Source organism: Schistocerca nitens, chromosome 4, assembly GCF_023898315.1.
Source record: "Schistocerca nitens isolate TAMUIC-IGC-003100 chromosome 4, iqSchNite1.1, whole genome shotgun sequence".
Classification (NCBI taxonomy): domain Eukaryota; kingdom Metazoa; phylum Arthropoda; class Insecta; order Orthoptera; family Acrididae; genus Schistocerca; species Schistocerca nitens.
The window spans coordinates 64,754,578-64,777,807 of record NC_064617.1 but is presented as its reverse complement, the minus strand read 5'-3'; the positions used below and the strand labels follow the sequence as shown (position 1 = coordinate 64,777,807).

The following is a 23,230-nucleotide window of genomic DNA, read 5'->3' as shown; positions in this document are numbered from 1 at the left end:
AATACTTTGGTGCATGCGTTTTGTACAAAAAATACTGTGGCGAAAGAAAACCTGGAATACCAAAAGCGACTCGTCTTACATCCAGACACCTTGCAGAATTTTTGCCTAAAACAATGAAGAAAAGAGCAACAACGGGGTGTACGCACGAGAGTAGCCCATCGAAGAAAGGCATGTTATTGGCCTGCGGACTGTATTGCTCCCCTAAGGCACTATGGTAACGATGTGTAATGACGTCAGTTCCCTTCTTTAATGCATACATTCGCTCCCAAGTAACTTTAGTTTTGGTCCGTAAATTGTAAAGAATGAAGGCTAGTTTTAGCAAGTGAGCAAGGTATGCAGTGTGACTCTGCCAGCCTGTGTCAGCAGTAATTACACACCAGTTCAGAGGGATACTAAGACACACACATGATGGGCTTAATTATAAAGTGCAATCAACCTCCTACGATTTTTAAAACGTGTAGCTGAGTAATTCTTCGTCTGGAGCTCAACTTGGGTAATTTCATTTGATATACCAGTTGGTTATAATTAAAGTGGAGCTACTCACAGAGGTTCACTGTGGGTTGTACGTATTCTACGGCAGCAAACCTTGGTAGATACTCTAATGCGTTCGTGCACTAGGTGGAAATCTGGCGCTGTGAATACAAGACAGACGTATAGAACCGTTCCGTATATAACGGATTAGGGACATGATGTGAGTGGAAAAGGTCACACAAGTCAGAAAAGCGGTATCTTGATTTTATTATTAACCACTTCAACACAGTTTGTTGAAGACGTCAGCGAGGTGCTATATCCGTAAAACTATGTGATCGACAGTTCTACACAGCAGTTCCGGTGGAATCTGAGCAACGTGTTCCTGTATAGAGTCCTTCAGATCAGGCAGAGTGTGAAGGTGTCCCTGGTAATGGTGTTTATTTGCATATCCCCAGAGCCGAAGTAACATGGATTCAGATCAGGACATCTCGCAGGCCGTGCATCTGGAAAACCTGTGCAGATAACACGTTCGTGGAAGATTACATGAAGCAGATCTTTCACTGTGAAAGTGACATAAGGTGTTGCCACGTCTTGCATGGAAAAAGTGGTTTTCATACAGTTCCGCCCTTCCAAAGCACGGTTTCCACGCTGTACAAGGGGGTGCAGTCCTCACGTACAGCTGACAGGAGCCCTGTGTGTATAGTCTTCAAAGAAGAACGGATCGAGAGTAAAGGGTTTCAGAATCCATAAAATGCAGTCACATCAGTCACATACGGCGGGTACATTGGCTCTTCCTCCGCAACACGCGGTTTAACATTACCCGAAATTCGGGAATTCTGTGTATCCACTGCACCATGTAGTGTACAATGTGCCTCGCCATTCCATGGGATATTGCCTGGCCACGAGTCATGAACTTCGATCCGTGCCACAGACCAAAGAAAAATTTCAGAACGTTGCTGGGGATCGCGAGGTATCAGTTGCTGGACCATCTGGATCAGTGCAAAATAGACCACAAAGCATTCCTTACTTTTGACTATGGGATGGACAATTCTCATGTCACTCCACGAGCAGCACCACTACCCTGGACACATACTGCGTGGCCAGTTACAACAGCAACTTCGTCAGTAACTTTAATCGGGATAGGACACCGTCCTCCTCCAGTGGCACACCAAGTTCACGCATATTTTCGAATTTCGTTATCACCTTCTTTAAACTATTTAATGATATCGGGCCCCTCATGAGACCTTTCAGTCAGCGATACTCTCTCAATGCAGCATTGTAATTGCTGCCATTCACAAAAAAAAAAACAGTTTAACTAACAGCACACGTTGTCTCTTCTCCGCAGCCATGCTGTTAATTCACTTCTCGGGTTGCCAACGAAAGCGTGGATGTCATACCGTCATACAAACACTTTACAGCGCCAGATTAGGAACTGGTGGTCACACTTCGGTTCCGCATTAACGTATTAGAATATCTACCAATTTTCGCCGCCGTATGATAATTACAGCTAACCCGCGTGTGGCTAAACTGTAATCTAACCACCCGTTACAACGCAGCCACTCAAGAACTGGTTCACGGTCAACATTTTCTGTAGCAAAAGAAGAAGGGTGTTTAGAGTTTAACACTTCCTCTCCTGTGTTGTCATTAGAGACTCGGAATGGTGTAGGGTACGGGAGGAGAGCACGCGTGACGTTCACAAGGAACTATCCCTGCATTTGCTTTAAACGATTTGCAATTATCAGTGAAAACCGAAACGTGGATGGCCGCACGGGAATTTGAGCCGTCGTCCTGTCGAATACGAGTACACTGTATCCTCACTGCGCCACTTGGCTCGATCGCTCGGTAGTGAACGCTGGATGAAGCGATATTTTTGCCTCTCCGGTTTCCTCGGCAAGTAGAGCCGTGTTGATGTTTCCATTTCACGCCCAATACACCGACTACCGACCCCAGCCGTCTTCTGCAGGTTCATCGTGAATTTTTATCTTCGAATTAATACGATTTAAATATTCCAGAAACTCCTCAAGTTCTTTCGTTCCATGCTGCCAGAACACATACATGTCGACCACGTATAGACAGAGAAACATTAGTTTGAACCTGGCAAATACCTTTCAAGCAAAGGGCATAGGGCCCTCAGGAGGCAAACGCGGCAACAACTATAAACAGCGGTGCAATACCAATAACAGTTCACTGTCTTGTCGGAGTCCAGGCAACGAGTACAGGTAACAGCACAACGCGTAGCACCCGAAGAAGATTGGGCCGGTCGTCGAAGCATTGTGCAGAAAACGGAAAAAAAAGGTCGTCAGTACAGTCGGATGCACGTACTGAGAGATATTTTAATCAAACCAATAGCTGCCAGTGCAGCAAATTATATCATTCAGAAAATTTGTGCTGTTGACACCACGAATTGAGACGCAGTTACGTGTGCCACAGTTCTCGCCGTTCAAAGGCTACGACATGCGCCGCGGTCTGGAGGTGGACTACGACAGCGCGGGCCGCTACTCGACCGACGCCTTCAGCGAGGAGGCGGAGCGCGTCATAGCGCGGCACGACGCCTCGCGGCCGCTCTTCCTCTACCTGGCACACCTGGCGCCGCACGCCGCCAACCCGGCGCAGCCGCTGCAGCCGCCGCCGCGGCCGCTGCCGGACCTTCGCCACATTGGCGACCCCGCCAGGAGGGCCTACGCAGGTACTTGTCCCATTCTGCTGTAAAGGCTGCACCGCAACAGTTCTCACAGCTCTTTTAAGTTCTCACAGCTCTTTATGAAAATTTCAAAATAGAAGAAAATGGCGAAATCTGATGATAAAATCTGCTAAGTCATTAGGCTGCTTCATATTCCTCTTCCGCTTCTTCACTGCTAGTTTTCTCGATCTCTCTGCTGAGATCTTCTTCAGAATTTCATTGGTCTCCCTGGATGAGTTCAGCAGTGCAGGTGCACCAATCCAATTTTGAAGAGGATCCTAGCAGAGTGATCGATACTTGGAGCAGTGAAGAAAGTTGAAGAGGAATATGCCGCAGCGTAACGAACCAGAAGTTTTATCATCAAAGACAACAGCTACGAAAGCACGCAAACTTATATAATGATGATATATTCATGAGTCATCAGATGTGACGAGGCGTCTTTCAATCGGCGTGTTTCGACAAGCTTCCTAGTCGTCATCTTCAGTGTCGGTTAGAAGTCCATTTAATTCATTTGTAGCTGCAGGATCACAGACTCATCTGCAGAGGGACAGGCAGGTTGGTACCAACCGATGTTGCTACCGGTGGTGGAGGGTAGGCCGGAGGGTGTTCTAGCCTCGAACCCTGGTGCTATTTATTACGCTAGCTGCCTGTAGTGCTTAACGTTATAGCGTCTCTGACGTATTTTTGCTAACGTAAAATCCCAGTTGTGCTCCACGTTGCATTTAAAAAAAAAAGATACAGTATGACCACTCTGATGTCAAATAAGGCAAGGACAGTGAGAGGAATAAACAGGCAGCACCAGGATGCGAAGCCTCCAGAAACACGCTCTCCCTTACCCTCCACAACGGCCGAGAAATCTCTTCTGGAGGCACGTGACTGGCCCAGCAGTTGGACCTCCTACAGAAGTCTGCTTTCCAGCGGCTATAAAGCAACAAAAAGACCCTAAAGTTCGTCAGAAGATGACGAGCAGGAAACTCGTCTAAATATTCCAGACTACTCATATCACGACTCGGTTGACAGTCTGAGAAGATTTCATCAACTGCATTCTCTGAAGAAGCCTGAATTCTCATATAGAGAACAATTATGTACGTAAATTCCAACTCGGAGCATAAGTACCAACTCTATACCAGTATAATGGAGTCGGCAGAGTTAGTGTCAGCCATGTTGGAGGAGGGGCTTTAGCGTCTTTGACCCGAGTTTGCGGATAGTCAAGAGGGGAGAACAAAAAAATCCAGCGAAGCTCGTGTTGAAACCGTATACATTTCTTACCAAAATTTGTGTTACAGTGATGATCTAGTTCCGTATCCTGTGGGCAGGCTTGGCGACGAATCCATGTTGCTTAGTGCTGGTGTATCGTCAGGATCGCAACCACAGCGATAAACAACTCGGAGTGTCTTGGAGCAGAGCTTTCTCGCTGGCCTGGCATCCGACGGCAGCTGCCGCTGAGCCAGGTATAGTTATGCAGCCGTGCCTCACGGTCAAACGACATCCGAGTGAGAAAGCTGACCAGTCCGGCAGTGGCTTATAGCAAAGGCAGTGTCATCCAGGGAGCAAAGTCTGGCCTATCCATGATTTCTGGATAGTGTTGCCAGTGACAGGAGTCAGAAATTGGGCAGTATCTGTTAGGATCTTCGTTAGACCCTCATGCCCATTGGTGCTAAATATAGGACTGAATGGCAAGTAGTCTTGTCGAACGATGCTGATTGGTGCTGATGACTGCAACCAGAAGATGGTGACTGAGATAGTGGTCTCCAGTCGCCAAGATGGTTGCTTACTCAATAGCGGACGTAAACTCAACACCATTTGCTGAGTGGGTGGCCACTATCTGTACATGCCAGATCCCAGAGTGTTGTCGTGATGATGCCCTGGGTGTCATCATGTCCCTCTTTCTTAATACTAAAGGGCGTTATTGATTTTGGTAACATCACTGGTTACAGAATTTTAGTGGTATAGAAGTTCTGATCCTGATGTGTGATGAATTACGGAACCCGCAGCTTCGAGCAGTTAGCAACAGTTATGCGGTCAGTTAAGCAATGGACTGGAGAAGGTCTCGCTAGCGTTATTCCAACAGCATGACTTCTACGTTCTCATAGTCTTATGGGGAAGGTGAGCGTTAAACACATATGATGAGTGTAGGTCCTTGAAATGAATTGGAAATGGGAAAGTAACTGCTGAAGTATCACCATGTAATATGAATAAGTTAAAACGGGACAGAGTGGTGGTTACTGAGAAACTGATTTATCATTCTATGATTCATCAGCTCGTGCAGGCCATACTACTACTGTACTGATGAGGGCGTGGAACCAGACAACATAGGAAACTTGCACGGAAATAATGGATAAGTCTATATCACTTGTCCTATGTGGCCCATGCGCCATAAAAATGGCGCACACAAACCGTCATAGAAATCAATTATGTGTGGAGTACGTGCGATCACAGTAACTACAGTTGTCATCATGTCACCGCAATCGCTTCCTTGTTGAACTAACAAATCATCATCTCTGAACCTCATATACAGCTCGACATACGCTACAGGTCAGTGTATCACCATTATCAAAATTTTTGAAAAACTGATATACGAGCATCTTTCAGTGAATGATACACCACAGTTTTTTCACAGAATTCGTTTATTCTCATAAGTTAAAATTCGGTGACAAGATCTGTCAACATTTCATTTACATGTACTTTTCTTCTACATACTCTCCGTTGCGTCTTCAGCCTCACGCCAGCGTTGCGTAAGAACATGTATTCCCTGTTTCTTAAAATCTCTCGTTCCGTGCTCGTAGCCACGTTTTCACTGCATGAGTTACGCTGTCCACATGTTCAAAGTGTATCCTTCGTAGAAAGTCATTAAGCGGCCCAAACAGGTGGAAGGTCCAGGGCTCCAAATCTGGGAAATTGGAGCTCAGTTTCTCCACTTCCTGTCGTTTAAGCTCTCTTAACCCAACGCCCAAAAGTACCCCTCTCAGCTGCATCATTAGCACACACTGCACACAAGCGTTTATGGATGCTCAGAATGGTTTCTTCTTCCGCAATGAAGAATTCAATTTTAGCGCGTTGCTTGCAACTAATGTCTCGCGTAGACATGGTTCAGATGGCTCTCCCGTCTCCGGCCATCCTGATTTAGGTTTTCCGTGATTTCCCTAAATCGCTTCAGGCAAATACCGGGATGGTTCCTTTGAAAGGGCACGGCCGATTTCCTTCCCCATCCTTCCCTCACCCGAGCTTGCGCTCCGTCTCTAATGACCTCGTTGTCGACGGGACGTTAAACACTAATATCCTCCTCCTCAGATGGCTCTGAGTACTATGGGACTTAACATCTGAGGTCATCAGTCCCCTAGAACTTAGAACTACTTAAACCTAAGGACATCACACACAGCCATGCCGGAGGCAGGATTCGAACCTGCGACCGTAGCGAAGGCAAGTTGCTTTTATTAAGGATTGCAATACGCCATATTATTCCCCAATCTTTGGTCTGCAAAACCGTATTTTTCAACATAATCACCGTTCTGTGCGACCACCTTTCGCCCCCTTACTAGGAGGATTCGTGTGGCCGCATGGTATCACGCCATTGGTCGACGTAGGAGTCAACATATTGCTGCACCAATAATCTCCTCATATCCATGTACTACTTCCCGCGGAGTGCATCTTTCACTGGAGTAAACGTATGGAATTCGGAGGGTGGGATACCCAGTCCGTAGGATGGATGAGGGAGAGTTGATCTTTGCATCGCGAGGGAGGACATGAAACAGAACAACACCTTCAGAATCCGAAAAGACGGTCGACGTGATGTCACCGATTCGGTGTGTGGCTTTGAAGTTTTTTTCAGAGGAAGTATGGTACGGCGCCAATCCGTGGATCGCAATTTTGTTTCCAGTTCGAAGTGATAAACTCATGTTTCGTCGCCTGTCAGTATGTCTGATAAAAAATTTTCACGGGAATGCGCAAGTAATTCCACACAGATGGTCGTCGTTTGTTTTTATGATCTTCTGTTAGGTAGCGGGGAAACCAGCGGGCACATACTTTTGAGTACTGCAAACACGTTGGAGGAGTGTGTCAGCAGTACCAACAGATATTTCTGGTTGTGCAGCGAGGTATCTGACTGTGATCTGGCGGTCGCCTAAGAATGTGACAACACGTTCCACCATCTTAGGTGTCACATCTGTGTGCAGCTGGCCGGCGCGCGGGAGGTGGTACAGGTTTGCGCGAACACGTTGCGATGATGGCAGACGCCTCGGCCAACGACTCAACATTCTTTTGTTCACTGCCAGCTCTCCGTAGACATTCTTCAGGCGCCTACGAATATCGGCGATGCTGTTGTTTTCCACCGAAAGAAACTCAATGAGAGCTCTCTGCTTCGTTAGGGACACCATTTTGAAGGTTACGCATAGAGCCGCCGCCACCAGTCGAAACTTTGTGAAACTAGGGGCCGAATCGGGAAAAAATTCCACGATGTCTCATAACAAATTTTACGATTTTTCGACCGAAATTGCATTCCTAACTGAACGCCCCTCGTATTTATTGAACGACTCTTTCAGTGAAATAACACTAAACCTCTTATTCCCCGTTCTGTACTGACTTAGCTAGTTAGAATGGGTGTTTGAATGGTGAACAAATTCTTCAGATCGCTCATCCACTACAACATTTGGTCACGTGTTCCTCCTCGTTATCCCTATGATGTACAGTACTGGCCATTAAAATTCCTACACCAAGAAGAAATGCAGATGATAAACGGGTATTCATTGGACAAATATATTATACCAGAACTGACATGTGATTACATTTTCACGCAATTTGGTTGCATAGATCCTGAGAAATCAGTACCGAGAACAACTACCTCTGGCCGTAATAACGGCCTTGATACGCCTGGGCATTGAGTCAAACAGAGCTTGGATGGCGTGTACAGGTATAGCTGCCCATGCAGCTTCAACACGATACCACAGTTCATCAAGAGTAGTGACTGGCGTATTATGACGAGCTAGTTGCTCGGCCACCATTCACCAGACGTTTTCAATTGGTGAGAGATCTGGAGAATGTGCTGGCCAGGGCAGCAGTCGAATATTTTCTGCATCCAGAAAGGCCCGTAAAGGACCTGCGACATGCGGTCGTGCATTATCCTGCTGAAATGTAGGGTTTCGCAGGGATCGAATGTAGAGCCACGGGTCGTAACACATCTGAAATGTAACTTCCACTGTTCAAAGTGCCGTCAATGCGAACACTAGGTGACCGAGACGTGTAACCAATGGCACCCCACGTGTAATACGCCATGGTGTATGGCGATGAAGAATACACGCTTCCAATGTGCGTTCACCGCCATGTCGCCAAACACGGATGCGACCATCATGATGCTGTAAAGGGAAACTGGATTCATCCGAAAAAATTACGTTTTGCCATTCGTGCACCCAAGTTCGTCGTTGAGTACACCATCGCAGGCGCTCCTGTCTGATGCAGCGTCAAGGTTACCGCAGCCATGGTCTCCGAGCTGATAGTCCGTGCTGCTACAAACGTCGTCGAACTGTTCGTGCAGATGGTCGTTGTCTTGTAAACGTCCCCATCTGTTGACTCAGTGATCGAGACGTGGCTGCATGATCCGTTACAGCAATGCGGATAAGATGCCTGTCATCTCGACTGCTAGTGATACGAGGCCGTTGGGATCCAGCACGGCGTTCCGCATTACCCCCCTGAACCCACCAATTCCATATTCTGCTAACAGTCATTGAATCTCGACCAACGTGAGCAGCATTGTCGCGATACGATAAACCGCAATCGCGATAGGCTACAATCCGACCGTTATCAAAATCTGAAACGTGATGGTACGGATTTCTCCTCCTTATACGATGCGTCATAACAACGTTTCACCAGGCAACGCCGGTGATGTGCTGTTTGTGTATGAGAAATCGGTTGGAAACTTTCCTCAAGTCAGCACGTTGTAGGTGTCGCCACCGGCGCCAACCTTGTGTGAATGCCCTGAAAAGCTAATCATTTGCATATCACAGCATGTCGGTTAAATTTCACGTCTGTAGCACGTCATCTTCGTGGTGTAGCAGTTTTAATGGCCAGTAGTGTAGCATGGAGTGACGTACTTGTAATTGTCATGCAGTCTCAGTTCCCCTCGAGGCGCATCTGTGTTACGGCCGTGGTCGCTGCCAAAAGTGGCCGCTCTGTATCCTGTATAGCACGAAATTAACTCGAATGTACTCATGAACATTTAATATCGGCACAAACATAACGGGTATCAAGATGTTTATTCGGATAAATTGATAGTTATCTACAAATTCTATCATCCTGTCATATTGGACAATATGATAACCATGCTATTTTAAGTTGCGGTAAGGCTCTTCATGTGTACTACGTTCATACTTTGAAATTGTCTCGATGCATTACTAGCCTACAACTGTATTTGGCCTGTTTGATTTATAGATTTCATTTTTAATATGGACTACGGGTTTTAGTGCGCTATTTGCTTGCTACTTAATGTGAATGGTGAGGAGTGGCTCTAAAGCAGTTACGTTTCGGCATTGACTTGTTAAAGAGAATATTTGGGAGTAGGCCTACTGTTCAAGCCCAACTCCGTAATACTGCTTTCCAGCATCGATTTGTTCTTTACACCTTTGTTAAGGATTTTTTGTAAAAGAATTTTTACTTATTATTTGTACCTATCACGTGAGGATACGTTTCCTGGTGACGCGAGACCGGTTGTGATTTTTAATAAAAAGTATTGTATAGGCAGTGCGGATTGTTTCTCTCAAAATATGGTAGTCAGTATCCATTTCAATGCTTCATGTGTATGCTTGAGGTGCAATTCTTGGAATATGATGAATATACAATAGGAATTATGTTACACTATAGAAAAATGATGGTACAGTGTATGCGCATAGTGAGTAAACCTTCGTTATTGGTCTCCTGCCTGGGGTCCCAATTTTTATGACTGACAGTGTAATTAGGCACTGAGATGCAAATATGAAATCTGTTCTTAAATCCTTTGTTCTGTACATAACTCTTCCTACCTCACTGACGAACCTTTAATTAAACACCGGCGGTGTGTTGTAAAGTCGACAAAGATTTGTATTTGTTGTTAATTTTGCGTTTAAAATTTGCATAACGAGTTATAAACACCAGTATGTTAGTTACAATCCACTACCATTTCACTGTTTTCTCAGTTCTGGTTTATTTCACTTCCTTATTTGTTTTTCAATATAGATGTTACATTCACTTTAATTTCAGCTGTACGATCACCTAATGCACGTCATTTTATCAGATTAATCTACCGGATTCGGTTTCAGCCAAAAACTCCATTCAGGAATCAATCACGACGTAATTAGAGGCAATGTAATTTCTGCAGTTGGACAGGAGAGTTTATTCACTTTTTCTTGAGTTAATTGCTTGATCGCCGTGTAATGGCTAATTTTATCGAGGTCAGTGCAATATTATGACATATAAATGTTATGTATGTTCACCTTGACGTCTTATGACTGTAATCGAATATTCTGTTCGCCATGATTTCGTTTGATACAGGCGTTTGTAAATGTACGTTTTTGTACGTTTACTCCCTCAGTATTCCGACAGCCCGAGGGCAAACGGTAAAGCCAACAGTGCAAGCATACCACGTCATCCCCGCGAAAGAAATCCAAAACTGTTCGCACAAGTTCCGGTAAGGTCATGATGGCCTCCTTCGACTGCAGAGGCCTTCTGCTCGCCGAGTTCCTCGAGCCTGGAGCCACAGTCAACGCTCAGCGCTATGAAGACACTTGGCAGAAACCGCCGACGCGCCAGAAAGTCGAAAAGCCCAGGAATGCTGTCGGACGGAATCATCTCGTCCCAGGATAACGCCCGCCCCCACACTGACAAATAGGACGAAGGTGAAGCTTCTGCGATCTGATTAGGAAACACTGCAACAACCTCCGTACAGCCCGGATCTTTCACCGTGTCATTTCCGAATCTTTGGCGACCTGAAGAAAGACATTCGCGGATGTCGGATTCAGTCGGACGCGGAAGTGAAAGATTAGGTGTGGCTGTGGATCCATCAGCGGCCGACTGCTTTCTACCAAACGGGAACTGACTGTCTCGTCTCCCAGTGGGATAAATGTGGTGATCACTTTTGAATGGAACCACCCCATGCTTCAGTTGCGGCGGATGTTCGGTTTACATGTCTGCTGTTAATACACGAAAGAGTTCCAGACCATCATGTGTTTCTGCTTGTGAATATACGTGTACATGATATCTTCTGTTCTTTTCCGACGAAGACTTCGGCAATGTTCATAGATTTTATGTGTATGGGACGGTAGTTATTATTCCACAGTCATAAAAGTGTTCCGTCTGCCCTATACCCGTTTCACTGCCTTTTGAGATGCGTCGTTGTCCGTTTAAGTTTACCACTCCTGGTTTTCCTTCGGTTGTGTAAAGTAAAAGCAACGTAGAAGAAGTCTGCTGCGAGACATGTACAGTACTACGGCTGGACCAAAACTTCACACTCTAAGAACAGTCGCAGTACCTATATTTCACACATAGTGTGCTCGTAGTGGTTTTCGTGGAGCAGACAAATTTCCCGCAACATTATTCCACTACGCTTCCTTAAAAAAGACCAATCCATTTCTTGGAACGTCTCACTGTAGAGTGCAGCGTTGATAGAATGCTCTCGAGGATATTAAACGACGAGAAATAGCCCTTCCCTATCGAGGAAGAAAATACTGTTGACCTGATGCATTCACGTGTAGCTAAAGTTTCAGGTGCCATCCCTTATCATGTGTTCGCTCTGCTTGTGGCTTATTGTCAGCTGTGTATTCATGTTTTTTCCTCCTCATAGTGCAGTACAGCTGATTGACAAGTTGTTATGTAACAGCACGAAATCTGCATGTGGCCTGATCTGCGACACACCCTTCCAAATTTGACTGTGCGCAAACGTTTTCGTGAATCCCAATAGCGGTCATCCTGATGAGATTAATCTTCGAGCCTTGTTACCCGAGAGAGTTACCTAACGAAGTCGGGTTACTTTAGTTACCGTGTAAAACACTATTCCTATTATGATTCTGCCTTGATAACAAGTAAAGAATCGAATTTTAACCGTTAATGTACACAAATACCAGGTAGTAATAATTAGAGTGCTGCTACTGACAGAGGTCAGGTGTGGGCTGTAATTATCATGCGGCATCGAAACTTGACAGATATTCCAATGTGTTAATGCAGAATGCGATTTACGCTTGAAAAAAATAGTTCGAGTTTTGGCCAGCAGGTGCCAATCTGGTGCTGTATACCATTTCTTCGACGTCTCCGATGCTCATATTCAGTAAACTGCAACTGGTGGCTAAAATTGGAACTATTTTTTCCAGTGTAAATCGGTCCTGCATTATCGCATTAGAATATTTACCAAGTTTCGTTGTTACACGATAATGACAGTTCATACCGAACCTCTTGAGCAGCTGTGATTCGATAACCAACCAGTATTTCACTCACAACCGTAATGAAGTAACATTCATTTTAAAGATGAAAAACCAACTTTCGATACCAGTGTTACTGTAAATGTCATGCACACTATACCAGACGATAATACCACAATGCAAAAGAATGTTAAACGTGAAACGCCTGGTTGAATCCGCAGGACAGAATAGATAGAATTTTGTGGAAAGGGGCCAAAATAAAGAGCTGTCAGTTACACTTGAGCATACAACTTTATTAAGTCTCCAAATAATCTAAGATTTAACAAATATGAAATTTAAATTCCAAGACGGCTGAAGACTCGTGATTGAGAAACACAACCACAATAAATTTTCAAAAGGCACAAGGTCCAATGCCTTAGCCACAAAAAAAAAAAATATTTTAAATGAAGCTGAAGGAACAAACAATCTAAGACTTAACAAGTAAGGAACTTTCAATTTCAAAACGGCTGAACGTCCATTATTTAAAACCCAACTAAAAGCATAGAAAATCAAACCATCGGCTATGACCCATTAAAATAAACAATCAAACACCAATAAGAAAAGGCAGTACAGCCAGCGGAGCTCATAAGTTAGCGGGAGTCGGTCTGCACTTAAAATATAAGCGTTCGCTTATGTGAGACAGGCAGGCCAACCATCCACAAACCAACGGCAACCCAACCGACAGACCGTCAACATACCAAGGCACAAGGTGAGTTGGTTGGTTGGTTTAAAGATTAAAGGGATCAAACTGCAGAGGTCATCGGTCCCTTGTTTCATAAACACACAGAGCACATTGAAACCATCCACCAGTCATTATAAACACTAAAAGAAAAATTCCGGAGGACGAAAAGCCCCAAGGTCAATGGTAAGGCAACATGGAAAACGAAGCACAGCAACAAAAACAACATAAAAAAGAAAGGCAGAAAGAATTAAAACTGTACAGCAGAGGACCGTGGCTGGCTGATCACGAAAATAAAAGGATGAGCCAGCCACTCTGCAACAAGTTAAAACATCCAGCCTAAAAGATTAAGGTAGAGTCGAATTACAACACAAAACTAATTAAAAGATACTGCGCAAAAGAGGGTGATGCAATGAAATTAGATGGACCTATAAAAGCCGCTTGCGCGAATAAAACTTCAAACCCGATCTGCCATAGAGACATAGTCACCTAAAAGAGATGATAAATCACCCTGGAGATTAAAAGTTCGCCTGAGGGCGGTTAAAATAGGACATTCCAACAACATATGGGCCACCGTCATGTTTTCAACACAGCGACAATGAGGGGGGTCCTCTCGACGCAGCATATGACCGTGCGTCAGCCAAGAGTGACCAATGCTGAGCCTACAGAGAACAACAGAATCCCTGCGAGAGGCCCGCACGGAGGAACCCCACACAGTCGTGGTCTCCTTTACTCGCCGCAGCTGTGTCGGGTGCAGACAGAGTGCGCCATTCGTCTCCCCACATCCAAAAGACCCGACGGCGCAACACCGATCGGAGATCAGTTGCCGGGAGGCCGATCTCCAACGTCGGTTTGCGAGTAGCTTCTTTGGATAACTTGTCGGCGAGTTCGTTTCCCGCTATCCCAACGTGTCCCGGGGTCCACATGAACACCACCGAACGTCCACGCTGTTCAAGAGCGTGAACGGACTCCTGGATGGCAACAACAATGGGATGGCGTGGGTAGCACTGGTCAAGAGCCTGTAGACTACTGAGAGAGTCACTGCAAATGACGAACGACTCTCCAGTGCTGGTACGAATACGCTCAAAAGCACGAAAAACGGCTGTTAGCTCTGCGGTGTAAACACTGCAGCCTTCCGGCAAGGAACGCTGCTCTACATAGTCCACATGAGCATAAGTGTACCCCACACGGCCAGCAACCATCGAGCCTTCGGTATAGATAACCTCCGAGTCACGGGATGCGTCTAGGAGAGCAAGAAATTGGCGGCGCAAGACTGCAAGAGGAACTGAATCTTTTTGCCATCGTGAGAGGTCCAGCCGAAGCTACAGCCGACGAATACATCAAGGTGGTGTATGTGGGTGGACCTGAAAAGCAGGTGGAAGAGGCAAAGACTCGAGTTCACTAAGGAGTGACCAAACACGGATCCCAATTGCGAGGCCTGATCGCGGCCGCCGGTGTGGGATATGGACTGCCACATTAGCGAAAAGGAGATGGTAGTTAGGGTGACGGGGCGAACAACGTACGTGTGCTGCATAGTTGGCTAGGAGTTGTTGACGCCGGACGTGAAGTGGAGGAACCCCAGCCTCAGCAAGTAGGCTATTAACAGGGCTGGTGCGGAATGCTCCTGTCGCCTGTCGAACCCCACAGTGGTGAACGGGGTCCAGAGGTTGCAACGCTGAGGGCGACGCTGAGCCATATGCCACACTCCCATAATTCAGTCGGGACAGCACGAGGGCTTTGTAGAGCTGCAGCAGCGTATGACGATCTGCACCCCAAGTTGTGTTGCTGAGGCAACGGAGGGCATTCAGATGCTGCCAGCACTGACGCTTGAGCTGACGAATATGTCGAAGCCAAGTAAGCCGGGAATCGAACAGGAATCCCAGAAAACGGTAAGTGTCAACAACCCTGAGAATGGCATCCTGAAGATAGAGCTCAGAATCCCTGCGAGATGCCCGCACGGAGGAACCCCACACAGTCGTGGTCTCCTTTACTCGCCGCAGCTTGTTTGGTGCAGACAAGGTAGTTAGGGTGACGGGGCGAACAACGGACGTGTGCAGCATAGTTGGCTAAGAGTTGTTGACGCCGGACGTGAAGTGGAGGAACCCCAGCCTCAGCAAATAGGCTGTTAACAGGGCTGGTGCGGAATGCTCCTGTCACCTGTCGAACCCCACAGTGGTGAACGGGGTCCAGCAGTTGCAACGCTGAGGGCGACGCTGAGCCATACGCCACACTCCCACAATCCAGTCGGGACAGCACGAGGGCTTTGTAGAGCTGCAGCAGCGTATGGTTGTCGGTTGTCCACCGACAACAGAATCCCTGCGAGAGGGCCACGCGGAGGAACCCCACACAGTCGTGGTCTCCTTTACTCGCCACAGCTTGTTGGGTGCAGACAGAGTGCGCCATTCGTCTCCCCACATCCCAAAGACCCGACGGCGCAACACCGATCGGAGATCAGACAACAGAAATCGTCAGCATATAACGTGGGTGAGACAGACGACCCCACTGCTGCTGGAAGGCCATTAATGGCCACAAGGAAAAGTGTCACGCTCAATACAGAGCCCCGTGGTACGCAATTTTCCTGGACATGAAGTGAAGTATGGGATGTGCCAAGTAAAACGTGGAATGTCCTAACAGAAAAAAAATTATTAATAAAAACGGGGAGAGAGCCCCGGAGACCCCACCCGTGCAACGTGGCGAGAATATGGTGCCGCCACGTCGTGTCATGCTCTGGAGAGGTCGAAAAAGACGGAAACGAGGTGTTGGCGCCTGAAAAAAGCAGTGCGGATTGCAGACTCAAGGAAGACCAAAGTAGCGGCGGTGGAACGGCCCTGACGGAAGCCGCTCTGGCACGGAGCCAGAAGACCCCGAGACTCGAGCAGCCAACACAGCCGTCGACTCACCATACGTTCCAGTAGCTTGCACAGAGAGTTTGTTAAGCTAATAGGCCGATAGCTATCCACATTAAGCGGGTCCTTACCAGGCTTCAGCACCGGAACGATGGTACTTTCTCGCCACTGCGACGGAAAGACATCATCGCCCCATATGCAGTTGAAGATGGCAAGAACACATCGCTGACAGCCCGGGGACAGGTGTTTGAGCATCTGATTGTGGATCCATCTGGCCCAGAGGCTGTATCGGGGCACCGTGCCAGGGCGCTTTAGAGTTCCCACGAACTAAACGGGGCGTTATACGCCTCAGGGTGGCCAGAAGCAAAAGAAAGTCGTTTGCCTTCCTCCCAGCGTTTTAGCGCACGAAACGCAGGCGGGTAATTCCCCGACGCACAGGCCCGAACATGGTGCTGAGTGAAATGCTCGGCGATTGCATCGGCATCGGTGCATAGCGCCCCGTTGATGGAAAGCCCTGAGACACCTGTAGAGTGCTGCAATCCAAAGATGCGCCGAATCTTCATCCACACCTGGGAGGGTGAAGTACGGGAACCAATGGTGGAAACGTATCTCTCCCAGCACTCCTGTTTCCGCCTTTTGATGAGTCGCCGGACCTGTGCACGGAGACGTTGGAATAAAATGAGATTCTCCAAAGACGGGTGCCGCTTACGTCGCTGAAGAGCCCGCCGACGCTCTTTAACGACTTCAGCAACCTCCGGCGACCACCAAGGCACTGACTTTCACCGGGGGCACCGTAACGAATGAAGAATGGTACGTTCCGCAGCGGAAATAATCGCTGCAGTCAGTGTCTCAACCGCCACATCGATGGTACCGTGGGGGAGAGGTTCAAAGTGGCAGCAGAGGAGAACACTTCCCAGTTTGCCTTGCTAAATGCCTATCTGGGCAAGAGTTCAGGGGAGCGACGCTGGGGTAGTGAAAGGAAGATGGGAAAATGGTCACTACCACACAAGTCATCATGGACTCTCCAGTGGACTGGTGGTACAAGCCCTGGGCTGCACAACGACAAATCTATGGCCGAGAACGTGCCATGCACCACACTGAAATGTGTGGCGGCGCCAGTGTTTAAGAGGCAGAGGTCGAGTTGGGAGATGAGATTCTCGACATTTCTGCCTCGGCCAGTAATTTTCGTTCCACCCCATAGGGGGTTGTGGGCGTTAAAATCCCCCAGGAGAATAAAAGGCGTAGGGAGTTGGGTGACAAGTGCAGTCAATTCGGTCAGGGGGACTGTACCATCCAGAGGGAGATAGACACTGTCTTGGGTAGTCCGTACTCGGACAGCCCCAGCTTCCAATGATGTTTGAAGGGGGACAGGAGCACTATATACAGACGTAAGGACATACACGGAGGCTCCACCTGACACACTATTGTTAGTGCTACGGTTACCGTAATAGCCCCTGTATCCACGAAGGACAGGGGTCCGCATTGTCGGGAACCAGGTTTCCTTGAGGGCAATGCAGAAAGCTGGTGTCATGCTTAGAAGTTGGCGTAGCTCAGGTAGATGGCTAAAATAACCACCACAATTCCACTGGAGGATGGTACAAAGCGTGTCCTGTAGGGGCATGAAGGCACTGAAAAGGCAAATTACTTCGCAGGGTCACATGCTGCCACTGCCTGAATGACTGACGTCGCAACTTCCAACGTTTCTGAGGAGATGGCGAGATCCAGGTCATCAGGGGACACAAAGAGCTCGACCTCATCCTCAGAGCTGACAGGAAGTGGTGGCGCAGGAACCACTGGGTCCTTAGTCTTCTTAGAGAGCTTCCTCTTCTCTCTCTTGTCTTTGGGAGGAACAGAGGAAGAGCGTGAAGCCCTTCTACCAGCAGCTGGTGGCTTCATCAGCCACTGGCTAGTGTCTTGTGAGACACTGGTAAAGTCCTTGGAAGGGATTCCCCCAAGGGACCTCTTCCGAATGAGTGAGGCCAGAGGAGGCTGTTGCTTCTCCGGCTTAGTAGCCGGAGAGGGCTGTCGCTTCTCCGGCTGAGAGGTGGGGACTGACGTCCTCGGTTGATCGTGGCGCATTGCTCCAAAACTGGGTGTTCTCGTGAGTAGTGGAAGAGAGAGTGGCCTTCCCAGTGATTGCTCTGTGGGCCAACTGAGAAGGGAGTCTTTGCAGGAACTGGTGGCAGCAGTATTACAGTAGCATAACTCCTCAACATAGGTGTGGGGTTGAGTCATTCTAGCTTATTCTTTGCATCTTGGTAACTTAAACGGTCCAGGGTCTTAATTTCTTGTATCTTCCGCTCTCGTTGGTAGACTGCACAGTCTGGTGAGCAGGGGAAATGATGCTCCCCACAGTTAATGCAGGTGGGAGGCGGAGCACATGGAGCATTGGGATGCGAAGGTTGTCCACAGTCTCGACACGTGGGGCTGTCAGTGCATCTGGAGGACATGTGTCTGAACTTCTGTCTGAACTTCCAGCACTGGAAGCATCGCATAGGGGGCTGGACATAGGGCTTGACATCGCACCAGTAGGTCATGACCTTGACCTTCTCAGGCAAGCAGTCACCCTCAAAGGCCAGGATGAAGATACAGGTAGGGGCCCTATTATCCATCGGCCCCCTAAAGACACGACGGACAAAGTGCACACCTCGTCGTGCCAGGTTCTCCCGTAGCTCGTCATCAGACTGTAGCAGAAGATCTTTATGAAAGATAATCCCCTAGACCAAATTTAAGAACTTATGGGGAGTGACGTTAACGTGGATGTCACCGAGCTTCTCACAGGCGAGTAATGGCTGTGACTGTGCAGATGAAGCTGCTTGTATCAGCTCCTCAATTTGGAAAGAGACGCCACTTCCCCAAACTTATCTTCGAGATTGTTCACAAAGAAGAGAGGCTTAGTCCCCAAAAACGAATCCCCATCAGTTCTGCTGCACACAAGGTATCGTGGTGAGTATGGCTCCTGTCTGTCTGCAGCCCTACTTCCCTCCCATGGCGTGGCTAGGGAAGGGAGCGATTGGAGGTTATATGTCACAGCATTTAATTGCACCTTACCACACTTAGAGAAGTTGGTGGTCGTGCGACCACCGGATTAAGATTTCACCCGCTTCATTGCGGGGCATCCGCCCCGATGCCACCCACTCCGACCAGGGGCTCTCCACAGGCGCCACCCAGCCACACCAAAGGCCACCTGGCAGGATGGCCGTTGCCGGGAGTCCCGATGCCCCAGAAAGACGGGCATCGACTCCTTGGTTTACGTGGGGAGGTGGCAGGTCAGGCATTGGCAGTACGATCCCTGTCAGGGGGCTACAACCTAGAGGGTACATGACGACACCACCACCACAACGGGCTGGCTACCGTGCTGGATTTTGGGTGCCATGGGAAGTCCATAGTAATCGTGGGTGCAGATGGTGATGCACTAATGGTGTAACTTACGCAACCCATCAGGTGTTTATGCTCTAAATGAGGGATGGAGAGTGCAGTTACGACGCCAAGGCGATAAAGTGTACCAAAGTCTTAGGGCACAGAGGACTGATGGTGCACCACGTAAGGTGTCATTCCCCAAAAGCCTCGTACTTCTGTTGAATTTGGAAAAATGGAGGTCAGACCCCAATGGGGACCATCACATTAAAGGCGGAAACATTTGAGACTCCTTTTAGTCCCCTCTTACGACAGGCAGGAGTACCACGGCCCTATTCTTACCCCAGAACCCGCAGGGGGGCACAAGGTGAATTCCGCTCCACACTTGCACCAAGGTTCCACTCAGCACTTGTACCAAAATTCCACCGACGCTGACAGCAGAGACTGTGGAACCAAGCAAACGGATCCCAGACAACCCATAATGGGTGGACGACCCAAAAACCCACGTCGTTTAATCAAACGACTGACTAACTAAGAGGCAGTACGCCGAGAAAGCTTAAATAACTTGTCAGTGAAAATCACATAACTACACACAGCTGCTCGAGGATTAGACGATGCTCACGGCTGTGACTGTGCAATAACGAGGACGAATCACGAGTCGGCGCACACAGCCAACCCATAAGCAATCGCCGGCCAAATACACGTCTTCTAACAAGACGACCGACCGACGGTCAACCAAACCATGTGTGTCGGCATTCATCGGGCAAGTGATAGCTATCCGCATCTTCCGGACGCTGCATGCCCCATTGGTGCTACGTCGCGACTGCACCAACCGACCAACTGCTACACATCAGCATGGAAACAGTACTACAATAACTGGGCAGTCGACATCACAAGCTACCCACAATATCACAAACACTTGGACGAAGAACGCGATTAATGGTAGAAACAGTGACTATGCAGTGAAGAGGACGAACCAAGAGTTTAGACACACACATCGCCAACATATGAACGATCGGCGAATAATCACGTCGTCTAGTAAGACGACCAACCGGCAGTCAACCATGACCGTCCCTATTGAAGCCATGTGTGCCGGCAACGGTCGGGCTCGTCATGGCTGTCCGAACCTCACTGCCACTCCAGCCCGACCGGCTCCTGCCGCGTCCCAAACGTCCGACTGCCAGTTCCGAACTCTAATGCTGGCGTGTTGCAACTCACTGCCAGATACGAACTGCCTCTCAACACACGACAACCGGGAAGTAATAGGAGTCCAACAGACATAATACGGCTGGGCATATATCGATAAGCGCTGCTGCTACCTCTCACGGGCAGGCAAGGCAGCAACTCAGTAACACCAGTAATTGAATTAACAAAACGAGCTGGAAGTACAGTAAAAACAGACTGTAAAAAGGAGACAGATGGCACGAACAAGAGCCACGCACGGCTTAAAACGATGAACTATACGCTTGTCACAATAGAGGATGTTTTGTTAACATATCATTTAGAAAACGAATCGCTGATGGTTGGAAAATCAGGACTAATGATGCGATCTATACAAGTATAGAAAAATATCAGAAGTAATGGCAAATTAAACTTCTTTGGGTACCTCTACAGAATGAACGAGAACAGGCTAACGAAATAAATATCGTGGTATTTCTGGAAAAGAAATCGGCAGCAGCATGGGCTGAAGAAATGATACGGTTGGGGTTGAGCATTGTTGAGATAAGAAAATAACTACAAAGAAACAGTAGCAAAGATACATACATAACAGAAGGAAACACTTTTAAGAATTAAGTTCTAAATTTAGAAGGCTTTTAAGGCATAAGAAATAAAAAATTGGGAATAACGTGGACAGAAGGAAAGCAAAGGCATTGTGAGCAGAAGATGAAACTCTACTCGAAAGATAGAAAGAACTAAGAAACAGGGGACACTGAAGTTGTAAGATGATCCTAGATGGTCAATATGGTGACTAAATCTGTGTGGCATAACATAATAAGTGTTGTGTAGCTATACAGTGTAGTATACAAAAAGCGCATTAACATAGAAATACCTATATAATGTATAGAACACGGAATTGGTCTTCAAATGGTTCTCATCGCTGTTCCAGTACCACAACATTGATATAACTTAGGTTCAATAATTTGTACCAATTACATATAAAGATAATAGGAACGAATAATTCAATTCGTATTATGTTCGAGTATAATGACTTTTCTGGAGACTCTACTCTGTAGAAATCAGCATGGCTTTCGAAAAAGACGGTCGTGTGAAACCCAGCTCGTGCTATTCGTCCACGACACTCAGAGGACCATAGACACGGGTTCACAGGTAGATGCCGTGTTTCTTGACTTCCGCAAGGCGTTCGATACAGTTCCCCACAGTCGTTTAATGAAGAAAGTAAGAGCATATGGACTATCAGACCAATTGTGTCATTGGATTGAAGATTTCGTAGATAACAGAACGCAGCATGTCATTCTCAATGGAGAGAAGTCTTCCGAAATACCGCAGGGTAGTGTCATAGGACCGTTGCTATTCACAATATACATTAATGACCTTGTGGATGACATCGGAAGTTCACTAAGGCTTTTTGCAGATCATGCTGTGGTGTATCGAGAGGTTGTAACAATGGAAAATTGTTAAAGTTTCGAGAACATACCTTCACCGAAGAGTCAAGCAGTATATTGCTCCCTCCTACGTATATCTCGCGAAGAGACCATGAGGATAAAATCAGAGAGATTATAGCCCACACAGAAGCATACCGGTAATCCTTCTTTCCACGAACAATACGAGACTGGAATAGAAGGGAGAACCGATAGAGGTACTCAGGGTACCCTCCGCCACACACCGTCAGGTGGCTTATGGATGTAGATGTAGATTATCCTGTAATCGAAACTGAAAGCAGTCTATACGTTGACCTGTTGTAAAAGGCACACAAAAAAGGAAAAAAAAAACATGACAGGACATACCAATGGCTATGACAACACTGTCTTGTTATTAAACTGCAGAGATTGGCACCAGGAAGAGTGTTAACTTCATCGTTCCTAAACCTCCCCACTTCTGCCAGCTGAAGACACAAAGCACTGGAAATGTGTGCTGGTTATATGAGGCTGTTCAGAAAGTAACCTCCGTTAGGCAAAGAATAAAATACTAGTATAATTAAAGCAAATGAATATACACTGGATGTTCGGAAATTCCCTTTACAAGCTACTACGATGTGACGAGTGGAATGAGTACAAAATACTTTGGACTGGAACCAATGTCGCGAAACGTACGTTTTCTGTTCTACGACGGTTTCAGTTCAGATATTTAACTCATCCACTTCTGTTTGAGGAATATAATTAGGTAATTAGGCGTGACGCAGTACAATTGTTAGCTAACAGTCCGAAAGGAAACGTAACGAAACATAGATTTATCATTTAACCATAGAAACCACAATACTCTGCATACAGATCATAATGTTTAGGTATGCTTCAGTGATAAATGGATGTTTCGCTATGTTTCTTTTCGGACTGTTACTTAATAATGGTACTGCGTCACGTCTAATTTAGTTCGTCAATCAGAAGTTGTTGAGTTAAGTATCTTAACTGAAACTGTCGCAGAACTGAAATGGTTTCTTTCTGGATAAGGGTTCCTATTCAAAATATTATGTACTCTTTCCCCTATGCAAGTCCTAGAAGTTTGTAATGGGAATTTCCGAACATGCTACATATACAAAGGAAGGTATATGTATTATGTCTAGTATCTTCTTCGAGATCTACGGCACTGATGATTGTCACGCAGTGGT

General features: G+C 47.0%; 1 protein-coding gene across 1 annotated transcript in view; it reads left to right on the top strand.

Annotated features, from left to right (window-relative positions):
* The window catches only part of LOC126252121 (arylsulfatase B-like), a 366,034-nt gene that overhangs the window by 131,516 nt on the left and 211,288 nt on the right, over window positions 1-23,230 (top strand). Inside the window, exon 4 of the mRNA XM_049952986.1 lies at window positions 2,902-3,157. Within this exon, the coding sequence (XP_049808943.1) occupies window positions 2,902-3,157 (256 nt within the window). The remainder of the gene's footprint in view (window positions 1-2,901; window positions 3,158-23,230) is intronic.